Here is a 27107-nt window from a genome sequence, read left to right as displayed (position 1 = left end):
TCTTTAAGAATCAGTCATCTTTTATAACTACACATTAAACTTTGTACAGTAAAAATTAAAATGTGGAAAAAAGAAAATTAACTTGATGGATGTAAGTTATGTATGAACATAAATTAGGTTCAGTTGTTAAACAGCACAAAGCTTATAATATAATACAGGAACAGATCAGTACTGAAATCACACAGACTTAATTCATTCATATTGTTTCTAAACAAAGAAGAGCTCATTTATCCCTGCAGTCATTCACATGTGTCATTTTACCAACAAAGTTAAACAAAGTTAACTTCAAATTGATAGTATTGTTCTGATGTGACAACAGATTTATGTTCTCATCAAAAAAGACAACACATCACATGGTTTACATGTTTCTTATGTATACAGAAATATATAAAGTACCACAAAGCTTATAGTATGATACAGGAACAGATCAGTGCTGAACACTAGAAAGCCTGGTTTATAACATGTTCAATGGTTTGTCCTCCTCCACTATGTGACTTTGTGTTCACTCGCTCAGTAAGTTCTATTAGATCCTCCAGAATATCCTCTATACCAGATTGGACCATTTCATCACACTGCATTTGGACAGTCAGCTTTCTCTGTGAAAGCCACAACTCAGTGAACGTCCTACCTGATGATATGAAGAGCTGCAGTTCCATCAATACATTCAAAAACAAATTAAAAAATCTACTAAAGACCAATCAGCTGTGTGACCACTGAGTCTAAACTTCATCTATTCGTCTTCTCATTAGTGCAGGTAGTCTGGCTTTTAATGTGACAAGTTTACATTATTAATTTCTAGTTGACATTGTGGGTGTATGTGATGTGCTGTTGTGTGTAGCGTTGTATTTTGTGTTCTGTGTGTTTTTTGCTTTGCACTGTTTGTTGTTGTGCTGTTGTATGTTTTGATTGTGGGGGACTGAGGATGTAAATTAGCTTTGAGCTAACTCTGATGCAGTGCATCATTTATGTTAAAAACTGTACACTGTCCCAATAAATAAATACAATCACAACTGAACACTAAAACATTCACAGATCTAAAAGTGAAGGTTCACATCAGAAAGTATTAATGCATGTATCAAATACATGACTTACACACTCTGATCTATATGCACCACATACAAAATATAGTCTACAAAGCTGACATGTTAACATGTTATTCTAGTTACTTTTAGTATTTAAAAAGTCTTAATTCTAGTTACTTTAAACTTATTACTCATATACGACTGAGATTAAAAACCAACAATGAAGAAATTGTCACAACAAGCAGCCAGACCTCCTGCACACTCATTCACTAATCACACAACATCAACAGGTGATTGAACAACCACTCAATTAAAAACTGGATCAATTCCAAATGAATGAGTGAGTCCAGACAGCTCACTGTAACTTCAACAAGCAAACTACCTACAACACATTATATGATCTCTGCTGCATTCTGGTTAAGGAGATAAATTCACACAACAGCCACAGAGATATTTAACTATCAGAGATGAAATTAGAGACCAAAGAGACAGAGAGAGAGGCTGTATCTGACTCACGTTATCTGACGTCTTCTTTCTTTCATGGAGATGAAGTCATTTAAACTAACTCTCCCGGTTGACTACGCCACCGTATTCCCGCCATGTGTCCAGCCTGGACAGCTGAGGCAGCGAGGCCTGAGGCTGCGCCAGCAGAGCGGAGCTCCTCGTCCGCCCCCCGGCGGCGTCCTGCTGCTGCCGCGCCCCCTAGTCCAGATCCAGTCAGAATCCATTCTAATTCCCTAAATGAATAATGGGGATGCATATGCACCACTTGCTCTGCAATTATTAGGCCTACATGTGCAAAACAGTTGAGCAAGAACAATAAAGACCTGCATCACTAGCAAGGGCTTCATCATTATGCACATTTAAAAAACATAAATGCTATCCCATAATGCAACACATGGACTGTCAGTACTTACTGTTACAACTTTATCACTCTGAGCACAGACAGCAGAAACTGAAAGTCTGCTCATTAGTTCACCTGCACTGTTTGTATTTGTGTTGACATCAGTGTGGTACCTGCAGACAGCTGCTAGCTGGCGTTAGCTCCCCGCGGGTAGAGACAGACTGAATACAGTAGAATCTGCACACTGTTCAGTCCACTTCCACTGTTCACATCTCATAGTCAGAGATAATATCTCGTTAACAAACACACACTGAGAGCTCAGATCAGTGTGGAGTCTTTCGTCAGTCTGTTCCTCTTGTAGATGTGATCTCTAGATGATCCCCTACGAGCAGTAGCGGACCGTGAGGTCACTCACACTCACACACACACACACACACACACACACACACACACACACACACACACACAAACACGCCTCTTTTATACAGAGAACCCGCATTATAGCCATAAAGAGGATCCGCCTTTGCTTGTTTACACTGAACCACACAAAGCCGGCATAAAGCCGCCTCGTGTGCTTTCACACAGCATACCGGCATTCCGGATTCAGTGACGTGACAGAGATCAGACTGATCAGAGCAGGAAACTCTGTCATAAACACGAAGACGTTACAAGGACGAGCGGAGGACATTTCTCTTTGTTTGATAACGTTAAAAGTCAAGTTAGACTTTTCTTTCGGCTTCCCGACTCATTTTAAAAAGACGAGAGAGAGAGAGAGAGAGAGAGAGCAGCTGTGGTCGAGTGAGCTAGAGAGTGAATGGAGAGAGAGCGCGCAAGTAATGTTAGTGAGGAAGCTGGTGAATCAGATCAATAAAACGTTATTTTCTGATTGTTTCACAGAGGTTACGTTCCAAAGCACAAACACACCTGCATCCCCACACACCTCCTCAACCCTGCAGCTGTATGCCGCCTGATGTGGTCTGAATATGAGCTTAACAACAGCATCAACTCCCGGTCCCGCTGTGCCGGCTGTCACACAGACTGTATATAAAGATTATATCTATTATATATTATATTATTATATTTATATACAGTCTGTGGTCAAACAGAACAGCGAGGCGGATTACAGGCGCAGTATTCCCGCTTTGAACAGGCTGTGTAAAAGTGGTTAAAGTGCACTCATCACCAACAACTAACATCGAAACAATATAAAAACTACATCATTAAAAATAAATCCATTACAAAATCACCTTCTGACACCTGTTAACTCATGAACTCAAAGCACTGGCTCAACAAGCTGAAACTATGCTAACCTCGTTATTTCTCCCACACATGCATTAGCTAAACTGCCAACCTGGTCTTCCGATGGTAAACGTTCACTCATGATGCTCAACTATCAGCCAACAATAAAGGAAAGATCTGAAAGAATTGGGCCATATGTCTCACAGCAGTAAACAACAATCTTAATCAACTCTATAGATAATTTATACAGCAGGACTCACCAGTAACTTCAAAACAAAATTCATCCTTCGTTCCTTCCTGTAATGGTTGCCCGCGTGAGCCCCGCGTGAGCCCCGCGTGCCCCACAGCACAAAGAAATACCTGCGCTTACTGGTTGATATGATGACATCACCAGGGAGTGTCCCTGTCACCACAAATCACATTTTGATTGGTTACTATTGTTGTCATTATATTTGTGCCATGTATGTTTTCTATGAGCGGAGCCTGCAACCAAGGACCCAGCAGGCCCTGATAGCTGTATGGAGAAGCACAGGCAGACACATTCAGTTCCAGCTCCAAATACTGGGTTTATGGTTATGATAGTAACTGAAATCAAACAAAATAATTTTTAAAAATCACATCAATCATTTTAATAACTAATTACATAAAATTATTTTAACAATTACATTATAATAACTAATTTGTAATATTTTATGAACTAAAAATTACACCTTTCAAAAATGGTAGGCCCTGCAGAGAAGGTCCTGAAGGCCCTGACGGACCTTCTCTGCCTAGGAGACAGCCAGAGTCAGCTGACCATCCCGAGTCACGACAGTCCCGTAAACTGCAGCGAGTCCACAGACTCAAAGGCCCAAATCCCAATGTCCCCCCTAAACCTTGAACCCTGAACCCTCACTCACTTAACTGACGTCACCTGGTAAGTGCTTGAGTGTGAGAGGCTACAGAGACTCAAAATGGTTTAAATAGGAAAGGGACAGCACTTTGTGACATATCACGTTACCTTGACGACACCAAAATATGTTACATACAATTGTGGGTTTGGGACTTTTTATTTTACAATTTTTACTTCCTTCTCAGCCAAGGCACTTAAAATTCAAGATTCAATACTTTATCACCATATCAACATGATTGATTGGAATTTGACTTAGTGAGCTCACTGAAACAAAAACAGAAAAAGACAAAAATAGTAAAACCACTTGCTCATAAAGCACATAATACATTAAATAACGTATCAAACGCATAGGTAATATCCAACCCATAAAATAATCATGTGCACGACAGTAAAGTCAGGGACCAACTGCCTGATCTGAACGTCTTCCAGGCTCTTTCCTTACAGAGTGGACGAGAGATGACTGTGAAATAATCAATTTACTCATTTATGTCAAAACAGCATCATTAAGCAAAACTTAAATAAAATGGTTGATGAATAAACTAGGTGTGTAATATAACCTCTGCTTGCGTTCCTCTGATTTCATGTGTTTTTTATGTACCGACCTGAGTCCTTGTTAGTGTCGTGTTTCTTTGTAATTTTAGGCGTACCAGCTTACCCAGTATGCCAGGCTGAACAACTATGTGCCAGTTTGTTTACAGTTTTTTCTTGAATGCTTGGGGGCTTCCCCTGGTAACCCCGTATTTAATGCTGATTTAACATCACAACTGTGGATGATTCCCTCAGGCAAAGTCTGCAGCAATGTGGACTGACAGAAAGTGTCGAGTCAGACTGGAATTTTCTAGAACAGTCTGAGACTGTTGTCACTCAATTCCTGGATGCCTATGGAATCATGATTACGTTATTTGATCCCGCAGACACTCAACATTTGATCCAAGATAGCCTGATATTGCTGTTTGACAAACTTCAGACTACACCAAATACGTAAAGGTCTGTCTGAAGGCATTTATTAGTTTCTGACTCTGGGAAATTGGGAAAACAGTAAAATTCCCCAAAACTACTGTATCTCTGAACTCTCTCTTTAACCAAATCACACACATTTAGGCTATTCTATGTGATCTCCTTCTGATAACTAATGTAATAATTAATGTAATATTTTTTCACTTCCATTTACTGAGCCTCCCCTGAAAATGTTTGGAGTCCCCCTTGGGAGGCCCACCTCCCACTTTGAAAACCTCTGGTCCAGAAAATATTGGGATCTAGAGGAAATGAAAATAAATAAATAAAGTAATGGCAAGAATCCTCTGACAAACAGAATAATCAGAAAGCAAACCAGATGGGAACAACCTGCCTAAGTGCTACCCGGAGCGTTTAAAAGCAACACGCAGCATCACAGAGGAGAGCAGTCCAGAAGTAAACAAGCGCCATGCTAACAAACACTAGGAGAAGATGCTGTCAAAAGTTTAACAGTATTGTGATCTGCGGTAGGCTATAGGTTGATTTATACTTCTGCGTACGACAAAGCTGCGCTCCCTATGCCATAGCCTGACATGCACCTCCCCAGAAAAGTAATGACACGTCACAGTGACCCAGACCACAACAACTGTGATTATTATCGTTAACTCTGCTACATGCTTCAGCTTTTATCCTACATTCACAGCCCTACTTTAACAGTATAAGCTACCCATGGTCAATATCTAACATTAACCTTGGTGAAATGTTTCCTAGTCCCTGTTGACTACCAGCTAATACTATCAAATTAGCATGTAGGCAAATAATAATAATAATAATAATAATAATAATAATAATAATAATAATAATAATAATACATAAACTTATATAGCACTTTTCAGGATACTCAAAGACGCTTTACAAAGGTAAAGCCAACATTAGCAACATGAGCCTGTTTCAAGCTGCTGTTTACAGGTCGACAAAATACATTAACATAATACATTAACATCACACTCCATCACACTGATTTTAAACTGCATTTTTGACAAGGTAACGTACTATTGTTCAACATTTATTAGCTCCAACTCCAACATGATTCGCTCAGTTTCAGTCGCCATTGTCTGAAGTACATGGAGAAACCGGTAGAAACTCAACACAGTGGCATAAAAACCCCACCGCCAACTAGTGTTTATGTAGTAAAATTGCAGAGCGATGCAGACACACCAGCACACAAGTATAAATGCTCACAACAGCGTAGGCCAGTAAGCTACAGCGTAGATTCAACACAGAAGTATATATGAGCCTTAAGACTGTGCAGGACTGATACGTCTACAAAGTCTGAAGATGCTGAACTTTAAAATCATTTGAGAGACTGTTTCCCTGACGAAGATCACTGCTGCTGCCAAACCAGTTTAAGTTCATGCTACCTTTATGTCATGAGCATCGGCATCACCAGGTCATTTTGCTGGGGCTTAAGCCCCGAACGTTTAGAGTGGAGCCCAGAATATAATTCTAAATGTAAGCCTATGTGAAGCTCGACAAAAAATGTCATGTGTATGACGCCGTTAAGCCACCTGTCAATTTCAGGAACAGTGTAATTTACGCAGACTTTCATCACTTTACAGCTGTTGTCTCAGACCGGCTTCCTACCAGTTTCTGTTGTAGCTTCTTGGAGCGCTCGTTTTGTTTTCTCTTTGAACATTGAATCCTTGTATGATACACGGAGACGACTGTTACTGTTAACACGGACCAACAAAGCACCACCAACTCATGCTACGCAGGTTTCAGAACAAGCAAACCCTCCATGCTGAAGCCAGCAGGCAGAGTGGAGCCGTGTTCATGAGACAGACGAATGAATCAGATTTCAGAGGATCATATATGACACTAACTGACATGTGCGCCATTAAATAATTACCTGTTAGACAAAATACAACAAAGTAAGTAGCAGCAAAAACTCTTAAGTGGATGTAAAGTTTTTTAAATTGACATTATAGTTTAACTGTCCAGTTTATCTGCTGCTGCTTTACATTACAGTAATGTTAATGTAGCTGATAGTTTGGATAACTTGACTGCTGATGGTGGAACGGAGGAGAACAGCAACCAAGGAACACAGAGCCACACTGACAGAAAACTCAACAGGCTCAACAAGCATAAAGAAGAACTGGAACAAACAGACACACAGAGTGAACACAGGAACCCAAAAGAACAAAAACACAAAGAGTCCAAACACAACAGAAATTCCTGGCAGAATGTGACACAAGAGGCACAACAAACTGGTAAGGTCTGACTTCCAGCTGTATGGAGATGAATTACTGTATATAGCAGCTTAAGTCAAACTGGTGTCTTGATTTGGCTTTAAGTTGGAGCAAATTAATTCCCCATAAGTCAGTTTTGTTATTTTGTTATATTACAAACATGAATCTATATTCAGGACCATATAGATGCTGTGAGAATCCAGATTTGTTTTTAAGATAGACTGATTGGTCCATCTATCATCATATCATAATATTATTAATAAATTATTAATACCATTTACAAGTAACCACTGCAAACACACAACACAGAGCACATGTACATGTTTACTGAGTAAAGGCACAAATGCAAAGATCGATCTCTGGATTTCAAGAATCGATTATTGATCATTCAAATAAGAATCACAATTAATGGAAAAATCTATTTTTTTGTCCAGCCCTAAAGTTTGGAAGATGGAAACTCCAAACACCTGAGCCCAACAGGATGCAGGTTAAAAACTGTCAAATATAAAAGACAAAAACAGTGTTTCAGAGTGAATTATCCAGTGTAGATTTTTCTTGTTATATGAAGGTTTTAAATGTGCAGACTAAACTACTGAAGAAGAAAACAGACTTTCCCATTAAGATCCTCAGTGTGGATCAGCATAATATCAGCTTTATGTCTGCAGTTTGATTCATATCAGGCTCAACATCAAACCCACAACTGGTTATGTGTGCAGTGTTTCACTTGATTTTGCCCAATAACAATTCAGAATCTCAACAAAAGACACTGGTGTCTACAAACCATATTGACAGGAAAGAGGCAGAGGAGAAAATGCCAAAATCAACTGGGGCAGTGTGTTTTTTTGAGGGGCATGAGGCCAAACTGAAGGGGCATGGCCCTCATAGCCCCCGTGAAATTCCTACCCTGTTTAGTGGGTATGTGTAATTAAAACATGTTATTGGTGGCAGTAATCGTTCCTCCTGTCCATACGGACTGTGAAGTGGTCTCCTCCTAACACAGCTACACTGTAGGAAATGAGTTCGTTAGTTCAACTGAAGCTAATATGAGGCTTTGACAGTCTGGTAGATGCCCACTTGATTTGTCTGACTCAAAGTTACAGACTATTTAATACAAAATTCCCTCTTTGAGTTACGATCCCTCCACTGCAGCTCAGCAAGGAAACACTGAAGAAACACAAAGATACTTGATATGTGTGGATTTTGAATTCCTGAAAACATTCTACAGATTGTGCTCAGGCAAATCCTGAAAATGTATGAACCAAACATTTGAAATTTCAGTGAAGGATTTGAATTGAATATAGAGCTGGGCGATACATCCATTTGAATTTATGGTTTAGTGCGATGCTTAAGACAGCAGCAGCCCTAACACACCTTCTAAAAAGCAGGAAACGTTAGAGGAATCATTTACCCAAACTATGAGAAGATGGGCTGGAAAACTGCTGTCATGCCAATTTCATGTCTATATTGCTTTGTACGGTAAAGTGTGCAGGCACCAACAGGGACTTCATGGTGCATTCAAGTGCACCTCATAAATATGAAATCTGTACTCAAATGGCCATGAAGGTTGTTTAAAATGGGAGCATTTCTATTTTTTTCTTGCTTTCCTTTGTTGAAATACATACATCTGTCATTACTTTATTGTTCTTTCACTACAGCACTTTTTAATAATCACACAGCAAAGCAACACCAATCGCTCATTCAGTGCTATAGACTCCAATATTCATATTCCATAAAATAATCAAATCAAATTGTTAGCAGCAGTGTTATCAGCAAACCCCTGCATATTCTTGTACAATGAGTCTTGAGGTATCTCTGTGATGATTTTCCATGTTGTTTTACTACAGCATTTTAATAATTAGATGCTAAAATCATAACAATATCACATTCATTTCTACATAGGTAGATTTTAAAAATTCTATAAAAAATTCTTATAAACAAACTCAATACAATGTTGTTGATAATCATTTTTATTGTTAAAATAAAAAATGAATAAGTCCTTTGTCTTTTGTAGTTTGTTTCTAAGAAAAACAAAATTTAAATCATAAATTGGGTTTGGTGTGAAAAAATCGTAGATTTTATTTTTTGGCCATATTGCCCAGCCCTAATTGAATATACAAAAAAACTACTAGCCAGTGAACTGACCTCAGAGTCTCCAGTTTACAGTTTGGACTCTCCAGTCCAGCAGACAGAAGCTTCATCGCTGAGTCAGACAGAATGTTTCTACTCATATCCAGCTCTCTCAGATGGGAGGGGTTGGACTTCAGAGCTGAGGCCACAACTTCACAGTGAGTCTCTGAGAGTCTACAGCCAGAAAGTCTGTAATGACACATATATGACAACATATGTTACCATGAAAGAGGACACTTTATATTTACTTCATGCATTTGATGATGAAACACTCTGACTTTCTCTATTTTGATTAACATTTGTTCTTCACATCAGTGGATTTTTTGAGGGGGATGAGGCCAAACTGAGAGGACATAGCCCTCATAGCCCCCGTGAAATTCCTACCCTTTTTTGTAGGTATGTGTAATTAAAATATGTTATTGGTGGCTGCAATCGTTCCTCCTGTCCATACGGACTGTGAAGTTGTCTCCTCCTAACACAACTACACTGTAGGAAATGAGTTCATTAAATCAGCTGAAGCTAATATGAGGCTTTGACAGTCTGGTAGACACCCACTTGATTTGTCTGACTCACAGTTACAGACTATTTAATACAAAATTCCCTCTTTGAGTTACGATCCCTCCACTGCAGCTCAGCAAGGAAACACTGAAGAAACACAAAGATACTTGATATGTGTGGATTTTGAATTCCTGAAAACATTCTACAGATTTGTGCTCCGGCAAATCCTGAAAATGTATGAACCAAACATTTGAAACTTCAGTGGAGGATTTGAATTGAATATAAAGCTGGGAGATACATCGATTTGATCAATTAATTTGAATTTATGGTTTAGGACGATGCTTAAGACAGCGGCAGCTCCAACACACCTCCTAAAAAGCAGGAAACATTAGAGGAATCATTTACCCAAACTATGAGAAGAAGGGCTAGAAAACTGCTGTCATGTCGATTTCATGTCTACATTGCTTTGTGCGGTAAAGCGTGGAGGCGCCAACAGGGACATCATGGTGCATTCAAGTGCACCTCGTAAATGTGAAATCTGTACTTAAATGGCCGTGAAGGTTGTTTAAATGGGAAAAATTCTATTTTTGTCTTACTTTACTTTGTTGAAATACATATATCTATAATTACTTTATTGTTCTTTCACTAAGGCTTTTTTTAATAATCACATAGCAAAGCAAAACCAATCGCCCATTCAGTGCTACAGATTCCAATCTTCATATTCCATAAAATAATTAAATCAAATTGTTAGCAGCAGTGTTATCAGCAAATCCCTGCATATTCTTGTACAATGAGTCTCAAGGTATCTCTGTGATGATTTTCCATGTTGTTTTACTGCAGCATTTTAATGATTAGATGCTAAAATCATAAAAATACCACATTAATTTCTACATAGACAGATTTTAAAAATTCTATATAAAATTGTTAGAAGCAAACTCAGTACAATGCTGTTTATTGTTAAAATAAAATAAATAATAATTATTTTGTCTTTTGTAGTTTGTTTTTAAGAAAATAATTTAAATCGCTAATTGGGTGTGGTGTGAAAAAATCCTAGATTTTATTTTTTGGTCATATTACCCAGCCCTAATTGAATATACAAAAAAACAAACTACCAAAGCTACAGCCAGTGAACTGACCTCAGAGTCTCCAGTTTACAGTTTGGACTCTCCAGTCCAGCAGACAGAAGCTTCATCGCTGAGTCAGACAGGATGTTGTTACGCAGATCCAGCTCTCTCAGATGGGAGGGGTTGGACTTCAGAGCTGAGGCCACAACTTCACAGTGAGTCTCTGAGAGTCTACAGCCAGAGAGTCTATATTGATACATATATGACAACATAAGTTACCATGAAAGAGGACACTTTATATTTACTTCATACATTTGATGATGAAACAGTTTGACTTTCCCTATTTTGATTAACATTTGCTCTTCACATCAGTGGATCAGGCAAAGCTTTTTTTTTTTAATTCTGGGGCATTTTATTCCTTAAATGGAAAGCCACAGTTGAGAGATAACAGGAAACAAGAGTTCAGCTAATTGTATCTCACTTTAATTGAATGAAACTATAATTATCATCACACTCTCTCATACCTGCAGACTTTTAATCTTTGTTTTGCTTTAATCTTGCAGATGAAGGGAGAGAAAATGGAGTTACATTGAGGCTTCCATAATGTGCACAGTCTGTCTGTGTGATCTGATCCCCTGTCTGTCTCCACAAAGTAATCATGATCATTCACCTCGTAAATGTGAAATCTGTACTTAAATGGCCGTGAAGGTTGTTTAAACGGGAAAAATTCTATTTTTGTCTTACTTTACTTTGTTGAAATACATATATCTATAATTACTTTATTGTTCTTTCACTACAGCACTTTTTAATAATCACACAGCAAAGCAAAACCAATTGCTCATTCAGTGCTATGGATTCCAATCTTTATATTCCATAAAATAATCAAATCAAATTGTTAGCAGCAGTGTTATCAGCAATCCCTTGCATATTCTTGTATATTGAGTCTCGAGGTATCTCTGTGATGATTTTCCATGTTGTTTTACTACAGCATTTTTAATGATTAGATGCTAAAATCATAACAATATCACATTCATTTCTACGTAGGCAGATTTTAAAAATTCTATAAAAAATTCTTATAAACAAACTCAATACAATGTTGTTGATAATCATTTTTATTGTTAAATTAAAAGAGAGAATAATTCATTTGTCTTTTGTAGTTTGTTTTGAAGAAAAACAATTAAATTGTGAATTGGGTGTGGTGTGAAAAAATCATAGATTTTATTTTTTGGCCATATCACGCAGCCCTAATTATATAAAAAAAACTACCAAAGCTACAGCCAGTGAACTGACCTCAGAGTCTCCAGTTTACAATTTGGACTCTCCAGTCCAGCACACAGAAGCTTCATCGCTGAGTCAGACAGGATGTTTCTACTCATATCCAGCTCTCTCAGATGGGAGGGGTTGGACTTCAGAGCTGAGGCCACAACTTCACAGTGAGTCTCTGAGAGTCCACAGCCAGAAAGTCTGTAATGACACATATATGACATCATATGTTACCATGAAAGAGGACACTTCATATTTACTTCATGCATTTGATGATGAAACAGTTTGACTTTCCCTATTTTGATTAACATTTGCTCTTCACATCAGTGGTTCAGCTAAAGTTTGTTTTTTTTTTAAAAAAAATTCTGGGGCATTTTATTCCTTTAATGGAAAGCCACAGTTGAGAGATAACAGCAAACAAGATGTAAGCTAATCATATCTCACTGTGATTGAATGACACTATAATTCTCATCACTCTCTCTCATACCTGCACTTTTAATCTTTGTTTTGCTTTAATCTTGCAGATGAAGGGAGAGAAAATGGAGTTACATTGAAGCTTCCATAATGTTCACAGTCTGTCTGTGTGATCTGATCCCATGTCTGTCTCCACAAAGTCAGCATGAGGCATCTTGATTAGAAAACCATTTTTACTGTCCACTATTTTTAATTTGACTGCAGGATATTTTTACTCAGTTCAGCTCAGTGAACAGTTCTACTTGAGAAAGATCATTTCTCTTTGTTACCTGCTGCTGTCAGGTTCATATCCATGTGTGGGAAAATTTAGTGACTGTTGACAAACACAAATGAAACAAATGGCTTGACATTATTAGAGCTGTACATAATTAAATATGAATGTAATTAAATATTTAGATGTGCTCAAGGCAGCTAATATAGCATCTAGCATCTATGTTACTTTTAAACTTAAAATAAGATTTTGTGCACATTGTGATTACTCGATTTCCACAAAGTCGACATTTTACACATCATGCTGCTCTAACTGAACCATTTACAAGTAACCACTGCAAACACACAACACAGAGCACATGTACATGTTTACTGAGTAAAGGCACAAATGCAAAGATCAATCTCTGGATTTCAAGAATCGATTATTGATCATTCAAATAAGAATCACGATTAATGGAAAAATCTATTTTTTTGTCCAGCCCTAAAGTTTGGAAGATGGAAACTCCAAACACCTGAGCCCAACAGGATGCAGGTTAAAAACTGTCAAATATAAAAGACAAAAACAGTGTTTCAGAGGTTCAGAGTGAATTATCCAGTGTAGATTTTTCTTGTTATATGAAGGTTTTAAATGTGCAGCTCAACATTGCTCTGAAATAGTCAATGGACTAATCCACTGAAGAAGAAAACAGACTTTCCCATTAAGATCCTCAGTGTGGATCAGCATAATACCAGCTTTACGTCTGCAGTTTAATGTCACCACAACTGTCACATCATATTAATCTCAGCACAAAGGTAAAGAATGGTGTCTGACCCCAGAGTCTCCAGTCTACAGTGTGAACTCTCCAGAAAACTCAGTCACAGCTTTGCAGCACATCAGGATGAGTTTCACTGGTGTCTACAAACCGTATGGACAGGAAAGAGGCAGAGGAGAAAATGCCAAAATCAACTTGGGCAGTGTGTTTTTTTGAGGGGCATGAAGCCAAACTGAGAGAGCATGGCCCTCATAGCCCCTGTGAAATTCCTACCCTGTTTAGTAAGTATGTATAATTAAAATATGTAATTGCTGGCAGTAATCATTCCTCCTATCCATACTGACTTTGAAGTGGTATCTTCCTAACACAGCTACACTGGAGGAAATGAGTTCATTGGTTCAGCTGAAGCTAATATGAGGCTTTGACAGTCTGGTAGACGCCCACTTGATTTGTCCGACTCAAAGTTACAGACTATTTAGTACAAAATTCCCTCTTTGAGTTACGATCCCTCCACTGCAGCTCAGCAAGGAAACACTGAAGAAACACAAAGATACTTGATATGTGTGGATTTTGAATTCCTGAAAACATTCTACAGATTGTGCTCAGGCAAATCCTGAAAATGTATGAACCAAACATTTGAAACTTCAGTGAAGGATTTGAATTGAATATAAAGCTGGGAGTTACATCGATTTTATCAATTAATTTGAATTTATGGTTTAGGACGATGCTTAAGACAGAAGCAGCCCTAACACACCTCCTAAAAAGCAGGTAACATTAGAGGAATCATTTACCCAAACTATGAGAAGACGGGCTGGAAAACTGCTGTCACGCCGATTTCATGTCTACATTGCTTTGTACGGTATAGCATGCAGGCACCAACAGGGACTTCATGGTGCATTCAAGTGCACCTCGTAAATTTGAAATCTATACTCAAATGGCCATGAAGGTCGTTTAAAACGGGAAAAATTCTATTTTTTTCTTGCTTTCCTTTGTTGAAATACATACATCTGTCATTACTTTATTGTTCTTTCACTACAGCATTTTTTAATAATCACACAGCAAAGCAAAACCAATCACCCATTCAGTGCTATAGATTCCAATCTTCATATTCCATAAAATAATCAAATCAAATTGTTAGCAGCAGTGTTATCAGCAAACCCCTGCATATTCTTGTACAATGAGTCTCGAGGTATCTCTGTGATGATTTTCCATGTTGTTTTACTACAGCATTTTTAATGATTAGATGCTAAAATCATAACAATATCACATTAATTTCTACATAGGCAGATTTTAAAAATTCTATAAAAAATTCTTATTAACAAACTCAATACAATGTTGTTGATAATCATTTTTATTGTTAAATTAAAAGAGAATAATTCATTTGTCTTTTGTGGTTTATTTTTAAGAAAAACAATTAAATCGTGAATTGGGTGTGGTGTGAAAAAATCGTAGATTTTATTTTTTGGCCATATCACGCAGCCCTAATTATATTAAAAAAAACTACCAAAGCTACAGCCAGTGAACTGACCTCAGAGTCTCCAGTTTACATTTTGGACTCTCCAGTCCAGCACACAGAAGCTTCATCGCTGAGTCAGACAGGATGTTTCTACTCATATCCAGCTCTCTCAGATGGGAGGGGTTGGACTTCAGAGCTGAGGCCACAACTTCACAGTGAGTCTCTGAGAGTCCACAGCCAGAAAGTCTGTAATGACACATATATGACATCATATGTTACCATGAAAGAGGACACTTCATATTTACTTCATGCATTTGATGACAAAACAGTTTGACTTTCCCTATTTTGATTAACATTTGCTCTTCACATCAGTGGTTCAGCTAAAGTTTGGTTTTTTTTTAAAAAAATTCTGGGGCATTTTATTCCTTTAATGGAAAGCCACAGTTGAGAGATAACAGGAAACAAGATGTAAGTTAATCGTATCTCACTGTGATTGAATGACACTATAATTCTCATCACTCTCTCTCATACCTGCACTTTTAATCTTTGTTTTGCTTTAATATTGCAGATGAAGGGAGAGAAAATGGAGTTCATTCAGTCTACAGCCAGAAAGTCTGTAATGACACATATATGACAACATATGTTACCATGAAAGAGGACACTTCATATTTACTTCATACATTTCATGATGAAACAGTTTGACTTTCCTTATTTTGATTAACATTTGCTCTTCACATCAGTGGTTCAGCTAATCTCTTTTTTATAAAAAAAAAAAATCAGGGGCATTTTATTCCTTTAATGGAAAGCCACAGTTGAGAGATAACAGGAAACAAGAGTTCAGCTAATCATACCTCACTGTGCTTGAATGAAACTATAATTCTCATCACTCTCTCTCATACCTGCAAACTTTTAATCTTTGTTTTGCTTTAATCTCTTATGAAGGGAGAGAAAATGGGAGTTACATTGAGACTTCCATAATGTGCACAGTCTGTCTGTGTGATCTGATCCCAGGTCTGTCTCCACAAAGTCAGCATGAGGCATCTTGATTAGAAAACCATTTTTACTGTCCACTATTTTTAATTTGACTCCAGGATATTTTTACTCAGTTCAGCTCAGTGAACAGTTACAGTCAGTGGCGGCTGGTGACTAAAAACATTGTGGAGGACAGGAGGAAAACCAACATGGAATCTTACAACAAACTGCATCAAACTATATCATTTTCCCCCACCCAATGAAATCGGAGGGGCGGGGGGCAATTTCATATGTCAATAAAACAATTTGCTTTCAAAAACAAAAACCCTTGAGTGGTGTAAAGGCTGCTTCTTTAAAGACATTTAGCATATACATATTGTCTCTAAACAAAGAAGTGCTCATTTTAGCCATGGAGTGGATCAAACGTGTCATTTTACCAACAAAGTGAAATTCAAATTTATTATACTGTTCTATTGTGACAACAAATTTATGTTCTCACCAAAAACAGACAACATATCACATGATTTACACGTGTTTCCTGTATATTTTCTTAGTATACAGAAATATATAAAGTAGCACAAAGCTTATAATATGACACAGGAACAGATCAGTGCTGAACGCAAGAATGATTGAACACTAATAACATTCACAGATCTAAAAGTGTAGGTTCACATCAGAAAGTATTAATGCATGTATCAAATACATGACTTACACACTCTTATCTATATGTACAATATACAAAATATAGTCTACAAAGCTGACATGTAAACACTGGGGTGTTAACATGAACACAAAACTCACGGTTCAGATCGTATCACGGATTTGAGTCACAGATCAGATCATTATTAGGATCAGCGAAAAAAAGGGGGGGAGACAAATAAAATTTTGTTGTCCATTTATTCTGTAACACACTTACAGCCAGAAAGAGCAAGGAACTCTTGCCCATGGTCTTCAATGAAAACAATAAAGCTACAGACTATTTAGTACAAAATTCCCTCTTTGAGTTACGATCCCTCCACTGCAGCTCAGCAAGGAAACACTGAAGAAACACAAAGATAAACATTCTACAGATTTGTGCTCAGGCAAATCCTGAAAATGTATGAACCAAACATTTGAAACTTCAGTGAAGGATTTGAATTGAATATAAAGCTGGGCGATACATTGATTTTATCAATTAATTTGAATTTATGGTTTAGGACAATGCTTAAGACAGCAGCAGCCCTAACACACCTACTAAAAAGCAGGAAACATTAGAGGAATCATTTACCCAAACTATGAGAAGAAGGGCTGGAAAACTGCTGTCATGTCAATTTCATGTCTACATTGCTTTGTACAGTAAAGTGTGCAGGCTCTAACAGGGACTTCATGGTACATTCAAGTGCACCTCGTAAATGTATAATCAAATGGCCATGAAGCTTGTTTAAAACGGGAAAATTTCTATTTTTTTCTTACTTTCCTTTGTTGAAATACATACATCTGTCAGTATTTTATTGTTCTTTCACTACAGCATTTTTTAATAATCACATAGCAAAGCAAAACCAATCGGCAATCAGAGCTATAGATTCCAATCTTCATATTCCATAAAATAATCAAATCAAACTGTTAGCAGCAGTGTTATCAGCAAATCCCTGCATATTCTTGAAGAATGAGTCTCAAGGTATCTCTGTGATGATTTTCCATGTTGTTTTAGTACAGCATTTTTAATGATTGAATGCTAAAATCATAACAATATCACATTAATTTCTACATAGGCAGATTTTAAAAATTCTATAAAAAATTCTTATAAACAAACTCAATACAATGTTGTTGATAATCATTTTTATTGTTAAATTAAAAGAAAGAATAATTCCTTTGTCTTTTGTGGTTTGTTTTAAGAAAAAAATTTAAATCGCTAATTGAGTGTGGTGTGAAAAAATCGTAGATTTTATTTTTTGGTCATATTGCCCAGCCCTAATTGAATATATATATATATATAAACTACCAAAGCTACAGCCAGTGCACTGACCTCAGAGTCTCCAGTTTACAGTTTGGACTCTCCAGTCCAGCAGACAGAAGCTTCATCTTTGAGCCGTCGTTGAGGTCGTTCGAGCTCACGTCCAGATCTCTCAGATGGGAGGGACTGGACTTCAGAGCTGAGGCCACAACTTCACAGTGAGTCTCTGAGAGTCTACAGCCAGAAAGTCTGTAATGACACATATATGACAACATATTGTATCATGAAAGAGGACACTTTATATTTACTTCATACATTTGATGATGAAACAGTTTGACTTTCCCTGTTTTGATTAACATTTGCTCTTCACATCAGTGGATCAGCTAAAGTATTTTTTTTAAAATTCTGGGGCATTTTATTCCTTTAATGGAAAGCCACAGTTGACAGATAACAGGAAACAAGATGTAAGTTAATCGTATCTCACTGTGATTGAATGAAACTATAATTCTCATCACTCTCTCTCATACCTGCAGACTTTTAATCTTTGTTTTGCTTTAATATTGCAGATGAAGGGAGAGAAAATGGAGTTACATTGAGGCTTCCATAATGTGCACAGTCTGTCTGTGTGATCTGATCCCCTGTCTGTCTCCACAAAGTCAGCATGAGGCATCCTGATTAGAAAACCATTTTTACTGTCCACTATTTTTAATTTGACTCTGGGATATTTTTACTCAGTTCAGCTCAGTGAACAGTTCCACTTGAGAAAGATCATCTCTCTTTGCTACCTGCTGCTGTCAGGTTCACATCCATAAGCAGGAAAATTTAGTGACTGTTGACAAACACAAATGAAACAAATGGCTCGACATTATTAGAGCTGTACATAATTAAATATGAATGTAATTAAATATTTAGATGTGCTCAAGGCAGCTAATATTGCAGCTAGCATCTATGTTACTTTTAAACTTAAAATAAGATTTTGTGCACGTTGTAATTACTCGATTTCCACAAAGTCAACATTTTACACATCATGCTGCTCTAACTGAACCATTTACAAGTAACCACTGCAAACACACAACACAGAGCACATGTACATGTTTACTGAGTAAATTCACAAATGCAAAGATCGATTTCTGGATTTCAAGAATCGATTATTGATCATTCAAATAAGAATCACGATTAATGGAAAAATCTATTTTTTTGTCCAGCCCTAAAGTTTGGAAGATGGAAACTCCAAACACCTGAGCCCAACAGGATGCAGGTTAAAAACTGTCAAATATAAAAGACAAAAACAGTGTTTCAGAGGTTCAGAGTGAATTATCCAGTGTAGATTTTTCTTGTTATATGAAGGTTTTAAATGTGCAGCTCAACATTGCTCTGACACAGTCAATGGACTAAACCACTGAAGAAAACAGACTTTCCCATTAAGATCCTCAGTATGGATCAGCATAATCTTAGCTTTACGTCTGCAGTTTAATGTCACCACAACTCTCACATCATATTAATGTCAGCTCAAAGGTAAAAAATGGTGTCTGACCCCAGAGTCTTCAGTCTACAGTGTGGAGAAAACTCCAGAAAAGTCAGTCACAGCTTTGCAGCACATCAGGATGAGTTTGATTGAGTCTCCTCATTGGCCGGTGCTAGATTTGTGTCAAACTATTGTCATAAATAGTCCAGTTTTCCAGCGGTTCATATCAGGATCAAAATCAAAGTCACTACTGGTTATGTGTGCAGTGTTTCACTTGATTTTGCCCAATAAGAATTCAGAATCTCAACAAAAGACACTGGTGTCTAAAACCGTATTGACAGGAAAGAGGCAGTGGAGAAAACGCCAAAATCAAATGGGGCAGTTTGTTTTTTTGAGGGGCATGAAGCCAAGAATGTGTGCTTTCAGCAATCACACATTGTTCTTCTCACTCTTTATTCTTATTCCGTCTTCTGTACGTTTTTTGCTGTGTTTCAACTGCTGCATACTTTGTGCTATAAAAACCATTCAACTGTCAATCTGTGCAACTCATTCAGCAGATGTGTGCTTGTATTTTTCTGAAATGTAACATGTTTCAGTGATTTTATATAATTTTTTAAAACATTAAAATTTATAATGGCAGTCTATGGGACGAAACGTCCAACTGAGTTGGAACCTTGGTCACTTTGACACTCAACTGCTCGGAAGTCCCTCATCGTACAGACACCATTCAAACTGTAAAATGTTCACAAAACTTTGAACTTTCAGTTATCAGATTGTTTAGTGATATCTTTTGTAGTTTTTCAGCAATTTAAGCCAAAAGTCAGGGGTTTGGCAGACTTTGTCAGGTCTCACCAGTGTGTCATGTGATCAGGCACAGTGGAGAGCACAGATAATTTTAGACCAACAATGTTTTTCTAAACTGCTGTCCCTCCCACAATTTTAACTCCTCAAGCACATATCTTGTCTCAGTATGTTGCCACAAGCCTCCTATCTCTCAAAATATAAATACATTTCACATAGGACTTATAGTTTTTGAGATCTGAACCTTAATTGATAGAGAGTCCCTGTCATGTTCTCACTGACTACAATACAGTCTGCAGGATGTGTGTCTCCTCTCACTCTGGTTTCTTAAACTTACAGATTCTCTCTTCCTTCAAACACTTTTTACACATATCATTCATTCTCATGTTAAACTAGTCTTGCTTTCACTAATGATGTACAAATCTCTGGGCTTCAAGCTCTAGTTTGAGACAAATACATTTTCATCATCAAAATGGAGATTTTTTCCTCTCGTTTTTGGGAATGTCTGTTGGCTCAGTGGTTTAGAACACTGCTCTCATAATCTGCAATACCTTAGATGACAAGGTTGTGTGTTCAATACCCACTCACTACAGTGCTCCTCATAATATTGCTCTCATGTACAAAGTTGCCTCACATCCTCTATCGTGTACCATAAGTCAATGCCTCTCTAGCTTACATTAACATTATTACCTAAAATGTGGATTGATATGCTTGTTGAATACATCTTTTCATGACTTATAGAGCATGTCTGAGTAGTCCAGTGGTTTTAGGTCATGTCATTTCTCAACTCCTTTTAGATCCAAAGACTGTGAGTTCAAGCCCTGCTTAGGGCAGAACTCAGTAGAGTTGAAGGATGAAGGTGTCCAGGTGATGTCAGTCTGCTTGCTGAGCTGAACTGCTTTTTTTGTCAATTTCATGCAATTGACAGACTGAACACCAAAATCTGGCCTCACATTGCTGTGTGACATGCTAGGTCAGTGCATAGCATGTCTCTCTTACAAACATGAGGGTGTAGGTTCAATTCCACCTGTTGCTGATTTTAATCTTGGTAGATTTTTCAATAGTGTTAAGCTTCCAGTTATGCAGTCTAAATTCACTTACAGCAATCACACGCAATTTCTACAGAAATTGCATTTTCTAGTTTATTATTAGTGTGAATGCTGAAAGCAATCACACATTGTTCTTCTCACTCTTTATTCTTATTCCGTCTTCCGTACATTTTTTGCCGCGTTTCAATTGCTGCATCGAACTTGAACGGTTTAGATATAATAAGCCTTGAAAGTTGTAGTGCCACATCACACTTTACAATGTAAAGCAATGGGGAGACAATCTCTAGGCATGGACTTTGTGTCAAACAAATGGTTCTGATGTCTAAACTATAAGTCTGACCACTTTCAAACCTGTATCAATGGATTAGCGACAAAATTTTCTACAAAAAATGTGATTTTTAATGTAGGATTTGGCCAAAGTCATGCGATTTATGAGGATATTTCACAAGAAGAGTGACATTCTCCTCTCCAACTGAGAGAGAGAGAGAGAGAATGGGAGGGGGGATGGGTAAAGTAAGACCTGTCAGCCCAGGTCTGAAAACATCTATATGCCTGTGACAGAAGCCCTTGGACTGCGCCACACTCCAGTTACTTAGTGTTTCTACACATCTGACAGCAGTGTTCAATCCTTACTTTTTTTTCAAGGAGTACATGTGCTCCTAAATGAAAAAAATTAGGAGCACACATATGACTTTAGGAGCACACTGAAAAATCTTCAAGTAACAGTTTCTTAAAGAAAACAATTCATTACATACATATTTACAATTTATCACATACACATTTAAACTCCCACTTGGCTGAGGAGACTATTACACATGCAATCATATATTGTACTAATGATTGAGAAAGACTATAGCCTATATGAGGGAAGAACTCAGGAAGACTGGAGTTCTGGAGCACAGCATTAAAACTTTAATGGACCTGCCAAGAGGGTGGAGCAGCAGTTTTGTTTTGTAGTTTATTAGACAGACAGGAATAATGTTTAGGATTTAATCATTGGTTCACAGTCCAAAGTGGAGGGTGGCAGTAATGCACCTAATATGCTGGTTGCCAACCGCTGTTGTAAACCAAAAAGAAGACAGTAAAATATTTTTCCAAACAGAGTGGTACATCTTGTCAGCCGAGGGATTTCCTATCTGTGCAGCTGAACACAGCAGCTCCTCTACGGACTGTTTCACCCTGATGGTCCCGGTGTTTCTTCCGCAGGTTTCACTTCACTCAGCAGGCCGACAGACCTGCTGCTTCTTCCCACTTTAACCTGAATAACAAACCGGGGCTCAGTGGTCTGGTTGGATCCAAACAGAGAGCTGGGTCTAGCTGAGAGGCTAGTGGAAGCTTACTGGCTGTGCTTCTTTCCGGTCATGCTGTGGACAACGCTCCGCTAGCCTCCCAGCTAAGGTTAGCCAGGTGGATCCAACCGGAGCACCGAGCCCCGGTTAGTTATTCAGGTTAAAGTGGGAAGAAGCAGCAGGTCTGTCGGGCAGCTGAGTGAAGTGGAGCCTGCGGAGGAAACACCGGGACCGTCGACGTGAAACAGTCCGTGGACGAGCTGCTGTGTTCAACTGCACAGATAGGGAACAGTTCGGCTGCCAGGATGTACCACTCTGTTTGGAAAAAAAAACTTCTTCTTTTTGGTTTATAACAGCGGTTGGCAACCAGCGTATTAGGTGCATTGTCGCCACCAGAGTGTGGACCAGAGATTTAATCCTACACATTAATCCTGTCTGTCTAATAAACTCAATGAAAACTCTACTACTCCACCAACTTGGCAGGTTTATTAAAATTTTAATGCTGAGCTCCTGAACTCCAGTCTTCCTAAATTCTTCCTTCATATATTGTCTTTCTTGATCATAGTATAATCTATACTTGCATACATAATAGCCTCCTCAGCCAGCTGGTAAAAATATGTGCATATATCGGTATCAGCATCGGCAATCAGCCACAATGAGTTGGAAATATCAGCATATCGGATATCAGCAAAAATCCAATGTCATGCATCCCTAGTTAAAAGTCTTTACTTTCCTAAAAATAGACTTGATGAAAATTAGGAAATGAATTTGTTTTACACACAAACTCATCAAGGGTTTTCAATTTACTAATTGAAATTCAAGTGAATGGGCGCAAAACTTGCATGATTTTGATGACACAGGTGTGAGCAAGGCAGCAATGTCTCACCCTGCAGAAAATTCTCATCTTCACTGTTGAGATTTAATGTTTCGCCATGACAGAGGGAATTGCTACAACTTTAATGCAAATGCTCCAGTCTGCACCAAACTTTACATGTTTGATAAGAGTCCTGGCCTGAACATGTCTACATGACAATATTTTATCAGTGATGCAAACTGGCTGAATAGCGCCCCCTACAAAATTGCAGCAAAGCAGCCCCAGCAGCAGGCAAAATAGTGGACAAAGGAAGTGATGTTTATCTATTTCTTGCACTGTCTGAAAACAGCCCGGGTCTGAAGACATCTACATGCCCGTGACAGAAGTCCTTCGAGTGCGCCACGGCCTGATGTGCGCAAAGGGGCGAGGGCCCATTCAACACTGCTTGCAGCTTTAATTAAAACATGTTATTGGTGGCAGTAATCATTCCTCCTGTCCATACTGACTATGAAGTGGTCTCCTCCTAACACAGCTACACTGTAGGAAATGAGTTCATTAGTTCAGCTGAAGCTAATATGAGGCTTTGACAGTCTGGTAGACGCCCACTTGATTTGTCTGACTCAAAGTTACAGACTATTCAGTACAAAATTCCCTCTTTGAGTTACGATCCCTCCACTGCAGCTCAGCAAGGAAACACTGAACACTGAAACACAAAGATACTTGATATGTGTGCATTTTGAATTCTGGAAAACATTCTACAAATTTGTGCTCAGGCAAATCATGAAAATGTATGAACCAAACATTTGAAACTTCAGTGAAGGATTTGAATTGAATATAGAGCTGGGCAATACATTGATTTTATCAATTAATTTGAATTTATGGTTTAGGACGATGCTTAAGACAGAAGCAGCCCTAACACACCTCCTAAAAAGCAGGTAACATTAGAGGAATCATTTACCCAAACTATGAGAAGACGGGCTGGATAACTGCTGTCACACCGATTTCATGTCTACATTGCTTTGTACGGTAAAGCGTGCAGGCACCAACAGGGACTTCATGGTGCATTCAAGTGCACCTCGTAAATATGAAATCTGTGCTCAAATGGCCATGAAGGTTGTTTAAAACGGGAAAAATTCTATTTTTTCTTGCTTTCCTTTGTTGAAATACATACATCTGTCATTACTTTATTGTTCTTTCACTACAGCACTTTTTAATAATCACACAGCAAAGCAAAACCAATCGCCCATTCAGTGCTATAGACTCCAATCTTCATATTCCATAAAATAATCAAATCAAATTGTTAGCAGCAGTGTTATCAGCAAACCCCTGCATATTCTTATACAATGAGTCTCAAGGTATCTCTGTGATGATTTTCCATGTTGTTTTACTACAGCATTTTAATAATTAGATGCTAAAATCATAACAATATCACATTCATTTCTACATAGGCAGATTTTAAAAATTCTATAAAAATTGTCATCAGCAAACTCAATACAATGTTGTTGATAATCATTTTTATTATTAAAATAAAAAAAAGAATAATTCCTTTGTCTTTTGTGGTTTGTTTTTAAGGAAACAAAATTAAATCATAAATTGGGTGTGGTGTGAAAAAAATCATAGATTTTATTTTTTGGCCATATCGCCCAGCCCTAATTGAATATATAGAAAAAAAACTATTAAAGCTACAGCCAGTGAACTGACCTCAGAGTCTCCAGTTTACAGTTTGGACTCTCCAGTCCAGCAGACAGAAGCTTCATCGCTGAGTCAGACAAGATGTTGTTACGCAGATCCAGCTCTCTCAGATGGGAGGGGTTGGACTTCAGAGCTGAGGCCACAACTTCACAGTGAGTCTCTGAGAGTCTACAGCCAGAAAATCTGTAATGACACATATATGACAACATATGTTACCATGAAAGAGGACACTTTATATTTACTTCATGCATTTGATGATGAAACAGTTTGACTTTCCCTATTTTGATTAACATTTGCTCTTTACATCAGTGGTTCAGCTAATCTCTTTTTAATTAAAAAAAAAATTCTGGGGCATTTTATTCTTTTAATGTAAAGCCACAGTTGACAGATAACAGGAAACAAAAGTTCAGCTAATCGTATCTCACTGTGCTTGAATGAAACAATAATTCTCATCACTCTCTCTCATACCTGCAGACTTTTAATCTGTGTTTTGCTTTAATCTTGCAGATAAAGGGAGAGAAAATGGAGTTACATTGAGGCTTCCATAGTGTGTACAGCCTGTCTGTGTGATCTGATCCCATGTCTGTCTCCACAAAGTCAGCATGAGGCATCTTGATTAGAAAACCATTTTTACTGTCCACTATTTTTAATTTGATTCTGGGATATTTTTACTCAGTTCAGCTCAGTGAACAGTTACATTTGAGAAAGATCATCTCTCTTTGCTATCTGCTGCTGTCAGGTGCACATCCATAAGCAGGAAAATTTAGTGACTGTTGACAAACACAAATGAAACAAATGGCTTGACATTACTAGAGCTGTATATAATTAAATATGAATGTAATTAAATATTTAGATGTACATGACAGATGACTGCATAATGTATAGTTGTCAACATTCTTTTCTGAGAATCTGAAAAACTGATTCAGCACAAACACAATTAACAAACCAATAAGGTTGAATTATTTTCAACATGATGTCATCAGAAAGATGTATCAGCATTAAAATATAACATTGACCTTTAATGTGTATAAGATCTCTTTAAACAGTCTGAATTCTACCTTTCTGTTTTGTAGTTTTGTAGGAGCCAAAATGTGTATTTAGCCTGTGTTGTTTATTATTTCTTTAGACTGCACATGCTCTGTCACTTCCAGGTAATTGGCACATGGGTTTGGTTTCACATTATTTACCTGTTCACTTGTATGGCGGCAGGACCAGAGAGACAAAGAGGGTTAGTAGGCCTCCCATATTTTCTGTTGACCATCACATCATATCAGGTATAATTGACACTGGTGTCTAAAACCGTATTGACAGGAAAGAGGCAGTGGAGAAAACGCCAAAATCAAATGGGGCAGTGTGTTTTTTTGAGGGGCATGAAGCCAAACTGAGGGGGCATGGCCCTCATAGCCCCCGTGAAATTCCTACCCTGTTTAGTAGGTATATGTAATTAGGGCCTGAGCCCCAAAGGGGTGAAGACCCGATTGTATTTCGTGTGTTTGTTTCTTCTTCTTCTTCTTCTTCTTCTTCTTCTTCTTCTTCTTCTTCTTCTTCTTCTTCTTCTTATTCTTTAGGGCCTGAAGACCTTATTGTATTTCATGTGTTTGTTTCTTTCTTATTGTGTGATTGCTTTCAGCAATCACACATTGTTCTTCTCACTCTTCATTCTTATTCCGTCTTCCGTACATTTTTTGCCACGTTTCAACTGCTGCATAATTTGTGCTATAAAAACCATTCAGCTGTCAGTCTGTGCAACTCATTCAGCAGATGTGTGCTTGTATTTTTCTGAAATGTAACATGTTTCAGCGATTTTATATAATTTTTTAAAACATTAAAATTTATAATGGCAGTCTGTGGGATGAACCGTCCAACTGAGTTGGGACCTTGGTCACTTTGACACTCAACTGCTCAGAAGTCCCTCATCGTACAGACGCCATTCAAACTGTAAAATGTTCACAAAACTTTGAACTTTCAAAGTTATCAGATTGTTTAGTGATATCTTTTGTAGTTTTTCAGCAATTTAAGCCAAAAGTCAGGGGTTTGGCAGACTTTGT

At 37.8% G+C, this 27107-nt stretch overlaps 1 protein-coding gene across 4 annotated transcripts in view; it reads right to left on the bottom strand.

The window, feature by feature from the left end:
- The window catches only part of LOC137197460 (NLR family CARD domain-containing protein 3-like), a 41507-nt gene that overhangs the window by 4467 nt on the left and 9933 nt on the right, over positions 1-27107 (bottom strand). For 2 of the 4 annotated variants that reach the window (XM_067610878.1, XM_067610879.1), the window contains exon 5: positions 18022-18198. In XM_067610878.1, coding sequence (XP_067466979.1) covers positions 18022-18198 — 177 coding nt within the window. Of the gene's footprint in view, positions 1-9342; positions 9517-12179; positions 12354-15116; positions 15291-18021; positions 18199-24981; positions 25243-27107 lie in introns of those variants that run through there. The other 2 variants (XM_067610882.1, XM_067610881.1) reach the window with 2 other exon arrangements.

Source organism: Thunnus thynnus, chromosome 14 (genome assembly GCF_963924715.1).
Source record: "Thunnus thynnus chromosome 14, fThuThy2.1, whole genome shotgun sequence".
NCBI lineage: Eukaryota > Metazoa > Chordata > Actinopteri > Scombriformes > Scombridae > Thunnus > Thunnus thynnus.
This window is presented reverse-complemented; position numbering and strand designations above follow the sequence as displayed.